Genomic DNA, 13,325 nt, shown 5'->3' with positions numbered 1-13,325 from the left:
AGAACTTAAGTATAATATCAAAACCAGGAAATTGATATTGATATAATTCATCAACCTTAGACAGTGTGAAATTATTTTTAATTCTTTCATTTTTACTGTTTTAAGAATTTGTTGTCTGAAGGTCCTTGTGGATACTTGTGAATTGATAGAATTACACTTAAATTTTCTAGCTACAGAAGTGATGATCAGAAAAAATATTTTTTAATCCTTTCATTTAAAAAACTTTTTGCACTTTTAAGAAGGCAAAAATGTCATACTTCTCTGGCATTGGATTCCTTAGCTGTATATCAGAAGGGCATTTTCTAAAATATATTGATGATAGAACTACCATTTTTCTGTTTTGGAATTAAATATGGATTCTAGCATGTCTGTAAGATTTACTATAAGCTGAAATAGAGGGCTATTGGCTAGATAACCCTGCTAGGCATTTATCCTTGTGTAAATGACAACTGTGTCGGGGTCTTGGCCTTACTTTCAATTTCCCAGTCTCCATAAAATGCAAACATGTCTCCATATCCTTGTTAACATTCCTCCTCTTAACAGCAACCTCTGTCTACAGAATAGCTCTTCTTCACCTCTTTCCATCCTTCTATTCTAAATTAAGGTTTCCTCTTCTCTTACCATATAGCATCTTTGAAAGCCTCACAATTATACCTACCACCTCCTAGATACCATCATGCTATTTATAGCGGCCTGCAGTGAAGTAGTACTATACACATTGAACAGATGTGGAAACTGCAGTGGGAGTTAAGTAACTTGCCAAAGTGACTTAGCTAGGTTTTGACAACTGAGACAAAAATGCAAGGTCCACTCTGTTCTTTTGGCTGTTTCTTTTGTCAGGTTTCTCAGAATGTCATTCATTCACTTATTTATTCTAGGCATTGGGCATGCTAACATGAAAGGCAGTCTGAGAGAATAAGTTTGATAGGCCTTTAGGAGGTAGAATCTCTAAGACTTGGTGATTGACTCAATATGATAAATGAGAGAGGAAAGAGTGTAGAAGTCCCAAGCTTGCAGTCGAAGGGTCTGGGTAGGCTGTAGTATGATTCTCAGAGATAGGAAATAAAAACTTGCTCAAGAGGTTAAGCAAGTTTGAGGGAGTAGGACAGGATGGGGAAAATGTACGGGGGAGTAAAATGTTCTGATTGTAGTAACAACTTCCAGTGGGTAATGTATGTGAAAATACTCAGTAAAAGGGTACATGGTAGGCTTGGAATCGAAATTTTTAATCTTACAACTGACAAATAGCATTAATTTTCTTTAGTCTCTAAGCAAGCACAGAGTACATCCTGCTTTTTCTTTCCAACTTTCTACTTATTAAAATTTTTCTGAATTTTTATTACTGAATCATTGAAAATTTGATGTAAAATGATATGCCCCCCTATTGTATACAAAGGAATTGTAGTTTTTATTGGAAGTATTAGAAAGCTATCTGTGTAATATACTTTTGTCTAGTACGTGGTCTGGATATATGAATATGAAGGATAGTATGATTTTATACAAAGCAGTCTCCATAAATATCTTGAACAATTAAAATAACTCTTTTGTCTTGGATTAAGGACGACTTAACATTCAATTCTAAATAAATTTAGATAGACTTCTTTAAAAATTTGTTTTTATTTTTGACTGTAAAAGTAATACACGATCATGTAGAAATATGAAAAATAAAGAAAAACATTACAGTTTGTTGATAATCCTGCCATCTGCAGATAACCATAGTCAATATTTTGGCATTTTTTTTTAAATCTTATTTTTCAAATTGGACTCAAATGTTAATACAATTTTATAGCCATTTTAAATTCATTTGTATTATTATCATTTCTCGTATTACATTCTTTAGATGTATAACTTGTATGAACTTAAATTGCTTCTTGTTCTTTACTCTTATACGACAGTCTTTTTATATGTATATTTCTATTCTCACGTCATAGTTTCTCTAGGAAAGATGCTTGAAAGTGAAATAACTGGGTCAAGGGCATGAGTATCTCTAAGGTTTTCAGAAAGGTACCATCTTATAACTCTTATGAGCAATATTTTTTATTTCTTTAGCAAGAAAATGAAATTGCGAAGAATTGTGAGCTCAAGAATCACTCTGGTCAACTAAAGAACTATCTGTGAGGGATTTGTATTTTATTTTTATAAAGATTTGACTTGTATGGACCATCATTGCATCAATTTCTGTCAGTCTATATATTCTTAGGATTAATTGATTCTCTTTCTATAATTTTGATCTATTTCATAATTATGCCTCCTCTGGAAATGGATAGATCGTATTATAACCATGGTATAGCAAAAAGAGTATGGACAAAGCCTGAGTGTAATTCCCTGCCCTCTACTCCATAGATAGTGACCTTGAAAACAACAGTTTCACATTTATGAACCTCAAGTCTTTTGTTTATAAAATCAGGTTAACACTTTTACAACAGGGTTGTTGTTTATATCCAAAAGAGTAATGAAATATTTGTAAACTCTAAAACAAAATACAAAAGTATTAGGCCATTGTTATTTTGAGTTCCTGATTACACTGTCGCATGAACCTTTTCTTTTGACTTTTCCCTTTTTTCTTCTCTCCCTGACTGTTTTTATCTTAGTCCTGTTAGCAGCTTCCAAATGGATATATAGTAAAGCAGTTTTAAAAACTAAGATAGCCTTGAGCAGCTGTAAGAATGTGGATATGTAACTAACTAGTTAGTTAATAGTAAGTGACATAAAGAATCTCTTCCAGCAACAGGAAGGAATCTTCAAGCTGATTTAATAATTATTAATCTGGAATAAAAAAGTGGCTTTCAGTTAATGAGGTAGTGTGCCCAGAATTAATGATTGACTTTTTTTGAGGTGTCCAAAATAATAAAAAATATAAATTATTGAAAATCCAAGAAACCTTAAACATAGTATAGAGAACTTCTAGGATGGATTGTATAATAATCGTGGTGTATGGTTTTAATGAAAAGAAGCAGACTATTTCTTGCCAAGAAAATGTATACAAGAAGATAAATTATTTATTGGGATGATTTTTATTAGAATATGCTACTAAATTTCAAACACTATGGTTTTTTAGCCTTCTCTCATAGATAATGTGTTATAAATGTTTCTAAAGTTGTAGAGTAATTGAGTAATTTTCTGGTTTTGAAATAGATATGATTTGATTTCAAGTACAAAGCAGGTGCCAGAAATAAACCTTTTTTTTTTTTTTTTTTTTTTTTTTTTTACTGTTTTTGTGGGTATTTGAACTTTTTTCTGTAAATTCCTAAATGACAAGTAATTTTCCTTTTCCTTCTAATTTCTTCTCTCCATCTTAACACCATTTAAGAACAATGATGAACTTCAGGGTGATGGTGAGATGCTTCCAAAGACGGTGTTACTGACTGAATTTAGGTCACTGGTGGTTCGTAACTCTACTTCCAGAAATGCATCCAGTGTAAATAATGATTATGGTGAACTAAAGAATTTCAAGAAATTCAAAAAGGTATGTATTCCTTTAACTAAAATATCACAAGAGGCCAGTGTTTGAAATGTTTTTAGAAATATGCTAACTAGTAATAAAAGCAGTTTATGTTGAAAAGTGATGCTATTTCTTCTGCTTAAAACAGTTAAAAACTACTAAGGACATAAACTGACACTTAAATGAATATATAAAACAAATTTTATTAAGGTTGAATTCTTTAAAGGTTGCTGCTTACCTGGTTTTTTCTACCTTAAGCAGCAGGCTTTTGGCTGTATCAACAGTGTCCTCCTAGTTCTTTTTTTTTTTTAATGTCTTTTGGCCGCACAGCATGGCTTGCGGGATCCTAGTTCCCCAACCCGGAATCAGACCTGTGTCCTCAGCGGTGAACGTGTGGGGTGCTAACCACTGAACTGCCAGGGAATCCCCAGGTCCTCCTATTTTCTAATATTAATCTATGACTACCTGAAGACGTTCTTTAACTTAGGACTTTGTGACAATAACAGATTTGTTCAAACTAACTGAGCACATTCAATAATGAAAACTAGGCATTTTATTATTACGTGTGTATATTAAACAAAATATAAATAAGTATACTGAATATCAGATCTGAGTTCCTCCTCCTTTAGGAACTGACAAGATATTTAAGAGAATTTTTTTCCCTTTTTTTTTGAATTTTATTTATTTTTTATACAGCAGGTTCTTATTAGTTATCCATTTTATACATATTAGTGTATATATGTCAATCAGAATCTCCCAGTTCATCCCACCACTACCACCACCCCCTGCCACTTTCCCCCGTTGGTGACCATAACGTTTGTTCTCTACATCTGTGTCTCTATTTCTGCCCTGCAAACCGGTTCATCTGTACCATTTTTCTAGGTTCCACATATATGCATTAATATACAATATTTGTTGTTCTAAGAGAATATTTCTGATCCAGTCTGTATTAATGCATGTTTACTTCATGTTCAGTATCGTGTTGCAAAATCTCATTGTTAAATCAAAATTCAAAAGGCATACTAATTTTTAAAATTAAGTTACCAAACAACAATCAATAATACTCAATAAAAAGAAGCTTAACTGGATTGCCTCTAGTGAAAGAATTTGTTTGACTTTTTCTGTATATACTCAAATCAATGAAACAGCTCTATTTCCTCTCACACTCATTTTCATTTATAATATATAAACATCTTTAGTACTTATATGTGATTTACAGTCTTTGTTTTTTTAAGCTTTTTTAAAAAAAAGATTGTCAATTTTTTAGTGCATTTACCAAGGTTTACTATTTAACAGGTCAAATTTCCTGGAGCAGGGAAACTTCCACACATCATTGGAGGATCAGATCTAATAGCTCATCATACCCGAAAGACTACAGAATTAGAGGAGTGGTTGAGGCAGGAAATGGAGGTTAGTAGGAAGTAAGACCCAGTAACTTGTTTGATTTGTATTTTGATCCCTTGTGATTTCCTTAGAGCAAATTCTTCTTAAAACCAAACTTAAGATGAGTGACCTAAGGTTATTCTTTCAGAAAAATTCGTGAGTTACAGAGCATTAAGATTAATTTGTACCTTTCCATAACACTTCATTAAGGGACTTCTAGATTTATTGATCATATCCTATCTAATATGCCATCTAAGCCTCAGGAAACCAAACCTCAGTTACAGTGCTCTTTTGGGAAAATATGAACTGCTTTACAGCTCTCCATGTTAGAATGTGGTTTCCAAAAACTCACTGTTTTACAGCTATTGGCTGCAAGTAAATATTTATAAACTACTATAATGAGAACTCACAGGGAAGAATACAAAAATATGCTTCTTTTACTTTCTTCCTGGGTGTTTTGAGTACTAGTGTATGTTATATAACAAGACTGTCCACGTGATCCATAATTCTTTCAACCCCTTTTTTTAAACTGGTGAATTTGAAAAAAATTCATTAAAGTTGGGAGCTTTTTAATATAGAAGTACTACGTGGAAGTTTAGAATTCAGAAACACATGACCATTGAATTGAGAGGTAATCAGAGTCCATATCCAAAGGTAGAAAGTCTTCTTCTTAGTCTTTGTATTGCGTGATTATCCGGTGCTACTGAAACCCAAAGGTGGGCTCCATTGGTCATCTCAATGGGCTGTTTGAAGTAGCGCTGTTTGGTAATTAGGGGGTAGGGACAATATCTCTTTCTTGCACTCTGATGTGACATAAGTTAAATCCCACTTTCTTCTCAATGTATCTTAGCTCCTTTCTGTATATTTCACTGCTTTGTTTCTTTGGATTGTACTTTGGTAATTTCTTTAGATTGTCTTCCAGTTTAGTACTTCTCTCTTCAGCTCTGTCTGGTTGGTATTTCATTCATCCACTGAGTTTTCATTCAACCTATTGGATTTTTTCATTTCTGGAAATCTTTGCCATTTATTTCTAAATCTTGTTCCCTGCTGACATTTTAAAGTTCCTCTCTTGTATTCTTTTCCCAATGATACCAATACCTAAAGTGTTGATCTGTTTAATCTAGTTCTCTCTTATGGTGCCTTGTTTCCAAGTATGTATTTTGTGATCTTTGAATGTGAACTGCTCATTTTCCTTGGAACTTGATCTATGGGAATTCCTTAAGTCCTAATTTGAGGTTTATTTCCTCCAGAAAAGATAAGTTTGTGTCTGCCAATCTTGTTCTACCAATATGAGACTACTTTAATCTCTGCTTGTGATGTTTTTGGATCATTCAGGTAGTTAATGTATTTGGACCAGAAGCTTGGGTGAAGGCTACCTTGTCATTATAAACATAGTGAGATTTTTTATTTCTTTCTTTCACCCTGTGTCAGGGTCAAGATAGGCAAATTTCTTTGCTGTCTCCTTTTGTGTTGTAGAGTTTGTTCCTCTTTCGCCCTTTAGTGCTGGAGTCTTTTATTCTATTTATCTTGGATTTTCTTTAATAATGCTCATTTCCTGTACAGACATCAAAGGAGAGCCTGGGTTTTTTCCTGCTTTGTAGATCCCCCCGGGGCAGGGCAAAAGCTGGCTTTGGTACTTGGTAACATCTCAGGATTTACATTTTGCTTTATTATGGGTTTAATGTAGTATTCAGAAATTTGTTTTTAAACATGCTTTTTTTAATCAAAAAATTGTTACGTCACTCAAAAATGGGGTTGTCAGGATTTTTAATGTCAGAAAATGGAAGGATGGAGGTACCATCCTTCACTTCATTCTTTTTTGAAAGGATAACTGGCTTTGCCATTTTATAAATGTGCATTTCAAATAATTACGGTAGTACACAAAAGAATGAAGAAGTGAAAATCCTAAGTACCCATTTAGACATTAAATACATAATGTTCCAGACGTCTGTTTATTGAGGAGGAGTGGAGGCAGGGAGGGATAATGTAGGAAGGGAAGGAGAGAGATTGATAGAAGGAAGTAAAACCGAAAGCATTGCTGAATTCGTATAAATGTTTCTTCCTTCCAGATATTTCCTGAGATCCCTAAATAAGAAAAACACTATCAGGTTAGAATCAGTATTTGTTTCAAACTACATATTTTGATTTTAGATACTGTTTGTTGGCTCCTACTGTGAAGAGTGAGGAAATTATTTGTGCTTCCTCTGCTTCCCCGCCCGCACCTCGTGCCAGTGCCCCTTTTCTCCCTTTTTAGGTGACTTGCATGCCTTCAGTATTCCTTCTTAGGCTTGAAAGTCAGTAACAGTCAGAATATATCTCAGTGTTGATCATTCTCCCTTCATTTTTCCCAGAGTAAAGTATGCTATTTTGATTTGTAGGTGCAGTTCTTTTTTTATTTCAAGGAACTTTTCTATTACATCTTTAAAAACATTTTTATATTTGCTGGGTTCTCTACATTTAGGACATAACTCTCCTTTTATTAAATCACCTTTGCCCTTCACATGCATTTCTTCTACGTTCATTGTGGTTTTCTTAAGCTCTTTCACTATATCAGAAATCCAAATTTCAGTTGTGTCTCTTCTGTTCCTCACCAGCTATGTTATGTGACCTTGAGGAAATTACTTCTTTATCCTTCTGTTTCCTCCTTTGCAGAATGGGAATAATAATAGTACCTCCATTTCACAGGCTTTTTGTGAGAATAACATACGATACTACTTAATAAAGCATTTATAACAGTGGAAACAGTGTTAGCTATTTCTCATTTATTTAATTCTGAAATGGTGTTATTAGAGTTCTCGGTTTGTTTACTTAGCCTTCATTCCCATTTCATTTCATTGTGTTTTTTCTATATTTAACTTTCTTTTTCTTATTTTATTGCATTCATGTTCTTATTAATTTTATTTATTTTTTATTTATGGGTTATTATTTGTTTCAGACCAGGTTCTTTAACTGTCTTTTGCAGGTTCTATTCCAGTCTCTCTCTCTTTTTTTCCATCTGGATGTGGAGTGGCTTTCCTGTTTTCTTTCATCTTGCAGCTATTTAAAGTAAAATACCCTTTCCAGATATTGTTTGCTGTGTGAAACATTATATGACATCTTATTGCAGGAATTATTACATTCTGAAACCAGTTTGTGAGGCAAAAATTGAATGTCGTTGAAATCACTCCTACCCATCTTAGCTTGTTCATAAAAAACAGAATTATCCTGATGCCTCCATACTGTTGGTATGGCAGCATGTTCAGTCAAAGGCACATTGCATGTCCCATCTAGTTTCTATTGCCTGAAAACATTGAATTGAGGAAAGGCGAGGGTAATGTAAAGCTGTGTGCAGCTCTTTCTTGGAACTGGAATTAAATATGTACCAGGGAGTATATCTTATCCCAGAAGAGAATAACTTACATTTTAGGTTATTTGCCTAATTTGTCAGGGATGCCTGGAGCCTATGCCTTTGGTCAGTGTCAGTCCCACTTACCTCTCCATGCCATTAGTCCCCTCCCAGCAGTCCACCAGCAGTTGTTTTCTCTTTCCTGCTCAGGCTACTTTTTCCCAAATTTGTATTATTAGTAAGAATTCTCAGGTTTGGACACTTCCGTAGCACTTTTCAATGAGTTGGGGGAGGGTTAGGAATCAGTTGCATTAATCTTTTGGTTCTTTGCACAGCCACCTTTTTGAAGTTTGTGGCGTGGGGTTATGTGCTTCTTGATTAATTATAGCTGTCGAGTTTTATTTGTTCTTGGATGGGGAGGAGTTGACAGAATGATGGTGCAGCTGCTGACTTTTTCCTATCTTTCATTTATTTCATTAGCATTAGTAGAGAGGCTGTGTCCTAGATTTATTCTACCAAATCTCTCCTTTTTTTGCCAGAACAATTTTAGGTGCTCTAGGTAGGATTTGCTCTCTAAGATAATAGAGTTGACTTTGTTCTTCTACATGACTGCAGCTTCTATGTATAAATGTGCTACTGTCTTGATGTTTCCCTAGGCTTGCTCTAGCTACTCTTTTGTATTCCCTGCCTTTGTTCTTTTTTAGCCCTCCTTTTTCTTCTTTTGCTGCAGACCGGTCTTAGTTTTCATAATCACTTAGTTCCCAAACTTTCTTTGAATATAGGATATTTTTATTCTGTGCATTAAACGTAATAACTCTTTGACCTCTACCCAACCTGATTTGACTTTTGAAAGACTGTGATTTGTAGTTCTCCCAAGCCACTGAAAAATGCCAGTAATAGGAGGATTTCTGGTTTTTAATACTTTTTTACTTAATGATTTTAGTAAGATATATAAGATAAAGCTGATTTTTCTTTACTATTTAAACTTTAAAATTCACATCCCTTACTAGGAAGCCTTTAATAATATTTAGGAGAATGATACCAGCAGCTTTTTTGACAACTGCTTTATGAAAATCATGTGCCTTCCCATTTGTGTTCTGCTATACTTATTAGAAAATGTAAAAGATGTAATTTCAGTTTGACATTTCACTGTATGAATAGAAAATCATTCTATAAGTTTGAATCCCTGCAAGTCTTCTAGGCCCTTTCCAAAGACTCAGAAGCAGTGTAACAGCCTGGTTAATAGCTGGTGCTTTTATTCAAGGAGACCTGGTCAATCCCAGTTCTTCCATATGACAATTTTTTGATTTTCTACAATGTACTTAACCTAAGTCTCTGTTTCCTTATTGGTTACAATTGGAATAATAGTGTAAAAGTAGTAATGAGATTATATGAAGATTAAATGAGTTCTTTTTAGAAACAGTTTTAAGATAGTGTCTGGAAGTACACAAATGTAAATTACTTACAGTAAACAAACAGTATCTGCATTCAGAGAACTTACAGTTTTTTAGTGGAGATGTGATATAAATAATTATAACAGAAGATAGAAATTGATGAACATCTAGGAGTCACATAGGTAAAGTTCTGTGGGAGTTCTTCATAGCAGACTTACTTTTAAATGAAGAGGATTAGAAAGCCATTGTTAAAGAGGTGAAGAACATGTTCCTTGATGCATAGTAGACACTAAACAATTATTGAGTGAATGCACCTTGAAAGATGGTCAGATGTGGAAAGAGGAGGATACTGTATCACATTTTTTGTCATGAACAAAAGCAGAGAGGGTCCCAGTATATTTGTTCGGAGGTGAGCCTGGTTTTTTGTTTGTTTTGTTTGTTTTGTCTTTTTGTGTGATTCAGTTTAACTGGCATACAGGGTTCATGAAGAGAAGAGTGAGAAGTGATTGAGGAAGTAGAATGGAGCCAGGTTATGAAGAGCCTTTCCCATTTAAGGGTCAGACTCAAGAGTTTGTGTTTTCTTTGGTAGGTGGGAGAAGTCATTGAAGGGTTTTGAATGGCACATGATAGGATCATGGCACATGATAGGATCATATATACTGAAGTCCATCATACTGGACTTTAGGAAGATGCACCCAGCACAAGGTATTTCCAGTCCTAACTGTCAAAGGTACTTTAGGAGTTTGGTGAGTTTGTGTTTTAAATTATTTTGTGGGTGAGGTGATTCAGCAGCAACTTCTGAGTCCTGATTTGGGGCTGTGAGGAAGAGAGCCACTTTACCTGCAGAGCTGCTCTGGTTGAAGGTGGGGTAAATATTGCCCTCTCAGCCCCTCCATCAGTGGTATGATCTCAAAACACTGAAATTTCATTTAGTAAAAGGGTTCTCCTGGAAAAAAATGTTTAAAAACTCAACAAGCTATCAATGTATGTGTTGGTTGCCTTTGAGAGGAGATTGGCTGGAGAAAGTTATTCAATTAGAGGACTTTTGCAGTAATCTTGGCATGAAGTGAATACGGAACAGACCTGTTGAATGGGCAAGAAGTCATAGAGGCAAAAACTTACAGACCTGGTGACCTGTGATCACCCAGCATGGCAATTTCATTAACTATATTTTCATCACTTAGCAAGTTTCTGAAACTATGTTAATTTTGACAGGTGCAAAATCAACATGCAAAAGAAGAATCTCTTGCCGATGAACTCTTTAGGTAAAGTTTAATTTCAGCTTTCTCCTGAATCTTTGTATATAAAATTCAGTTCTATTGATAGAGTTTAAATATTTGTTTCTTCTATCCTTAGAAATAGACACTTCAGTACCTTCACCGAAAGAATATTTTGTCTTGTTTTTAATATAGGTATTTCTTTTTACTACTTGAGCACCTCATAATTAGGTTTACTGGATATAGCTTCTAGGTTTGAGCTTAATTCACTTATACTGTATCACAAGATATTTAAAATTTATTTGGGGCATTTAGGCAAAAGAAGGGTCCTGAGCTGGGTGAATTTGGCTGATAAATTTGTGAGATTTTCAGCTCTGAGTAGAATTATGAATGAATGGGGTTTTGAAATAAGACAAGTAAAATACCAGACCATTTGTTAGTTTTAGTTGGCACATACATAAAAATAAGAAGCTGGATTAGAGTTTCAAAGCAGGTTTTTGTGGGAGGGTTAGAGGAGTTATAATGGATGATTATAATTTAATTCTGATTTAACATTTTCAGCATTCCTGCAGACCCAACAAACATTATAATAATTAGCTCACAAATATTCATAAACAATATTGTAGGTAGATACTGGCTAGGGGAGAATAACATTTTCGCAAGAAATACTGTATTTTTGAGTCTGTTTTGTAACCAATTTGATTCTTTAATTTCATTATTGACAGTGTGAATCATTGATGAAAATGTTGACAAATGGTGCTGATTTTTCATAAGTACAAGTCAGATGGGAATAGTTACCCAACTACATTGTTTGTTATAGGAGAAGACTTTATAATTATATTTGAGGTTCATTATGCTCTTGGTGAAAATGATATAATTTAATTTGAGAGTGGAGAGGTCTGTTTGCAGCCATCCTGGAGGAAGTATAAAAACATGTATTAATTTTTAAACTGTTTCATTAATTATTTTAGTGCTTTTACAGGATTTTTTTGATGATGTTTTACCAAATATTCATCAAAGCAGCATCAAAAGGATAAATGACAGTAAAAATGTCAGTGCTTAATATCTGATCCCAAGGATAAAATTAGCATTCTCATTTCTGTTTGCAGAAGTATGTCTATGTTTTGAAAGCCCTTTAACTTCAAAAGTGAAAGGAATGCTGTCATTTATCTAGATATCATTTAACTGTTTCTTTCTTTGCAGATACAATCCTAATGTAAAAAGGAGAAGATAACAGGGTTTTATGAAGAAGCCATGGAAAAACATTTCCTATCAAGTATTCACATCGAGTTTCCTCTGGGATACATGCATATAGTGTATAGAAGATTTAAGTTTATGACCTAAATTTGTTAAATAAAATGAACAAAACTCCATTTCTTTTGTGTGTGACAATTAGTATTGTTTATTCTGTTTTCAGTCTTTGTTATCTTTTATAATAATGTTTTTTTCATTTTTAAACGTTACTTTAACTTATTGAATAGTTACTGTGGTCACAGTTCAAAATTCTAAAAGTATAAAAAGGGTAAAAGATTAAAAGGTCTCCCTTCTACCACTGTCCTAGCTATTCGTTTCCCCTCCTCTGAAAAAATCCATGACACTCATTTCTTATGAGTCTTTACAGAGATTTTTAATGTCTATTCAAATTTCTCTGCATATCATTTTTCAGTAATTTCCTATAAAATGATAGCATAATATATACAGTGTTCTGTACCTTATTCTTCTTCACTGACTAGATTGGAAGGTTATAGTCATATCAAAACATAATTTTTTTCTGTTTATTATTTTTTTCTTTTCCATTATGCCATAGTCTTCCCTGAGCTGAAGTAACCCAAGTGAAATGGATTTCATTGTTGAAGATGTCACCCACATATTATTCTAGTACTGGGAATGATAGTGGAAGACTTCATCAAGCTTCTGGATAGATCTCACTAGAATGAGATAAGACCTATTTGGTGGTCTTACTGAGCTGGGTGTTTTGAGCCTTTTAGAATCCTAGTTTTTGTATCTATAAAGTAGAAATGGTAAGATCGTCTTCTTTCTACCTTAAAGGGAGATGGTAAGAAAAAAAGAATGTCTTTTTCCACATTTTGTCATATAGACAGCTTTGGCTGTACATTATAATTAGGGTAAAGTCTTTTTACCTGCTCTAAGGACTGATGCATTTTGTCTTAGGAGGTAGAACATGCTTTTTATACTGACTGAAAACTTCCTAGTTTCACGTAGGTTCTGCCACCCCTTTTTAGGTTGTGAGAGATAGCCTAGCGTGAAAAGTTATATCATAAATTAGTTTGTAGTGTTGCTAAGCCTTCATGGAAGATTTAGTGTTCCTTCATATACAGTCAAGGGAAGTCACCATATTTAAGTATCTGACTAATATACTTTGCACCCTTGACCAGCCTTCAGAACATGTTATTTCCTTTCAGGACATAGTTTTTAAATGTCCTAGCTTTTTCTTGTTTCTTCGTTTTATTATCCCTTCAAATTCTTTGTTTAGGAAACATTATTAAATGTGTATTTTATATAAAACATTACCCTCCACAACATTGAAAGAATTCAAAGATAAA

General features: G+C 33.9%; 1 protein-coding gene across 2 annotated transcripts in view; it reads left to right on the top strand.

The window, feature by feature from the left end:
* NBN (nibrin) overlaps positions 1 to 12,119 on the top strand; it is a 45,407-nt gene extending 33,288 nt beyond the window's left edge. For both annotated transcript variants that reach the window (XM_082859128.1, XM_082859127.1), the window contains exons 12-15: positions 3,311 to 3,466; positions 4,739 to 4,852; positions 10,760 to 10,809; positions 11,965 to 12,119. In XM_082859128.1, coding sequence (XP_082715254.1) covers positions 3,311 to 3,466; positions 4,739 to 4,852; positions 10,760 to 10,809; positions 11,965 to 11,995 — 351 coding nt within the window. In that variant the 3' untranslated portion in view covers positions 11,996 to 12,119. The remainder of the gene's footprint in view (positions 1 to 3,310; positions 3,467 to 4,738; positions 4,853 to 10,759; positions 10,810 to 11,964) is intronic.
* Positions 12,120 to 13,325: the final 1,206 nt, after the last annotated feature.

The sequence above is a fragment of the Leucopleurus acutus genome (assembly GCF_964270905.1).
Source record: "Leucopleurus acutus genome assembly, chromosome: 17".
Taxonomy (NCBI): domain Eukaryota; kingdom Metazoa; phylum Chordata; class Mammalia; order Artiodactyla; family Delphinidae; genus Leucopleurus; species Leucopleurus acutus.
This window is presented reverse-complemented; position numbering and strand designations above follow the sequence as displayed.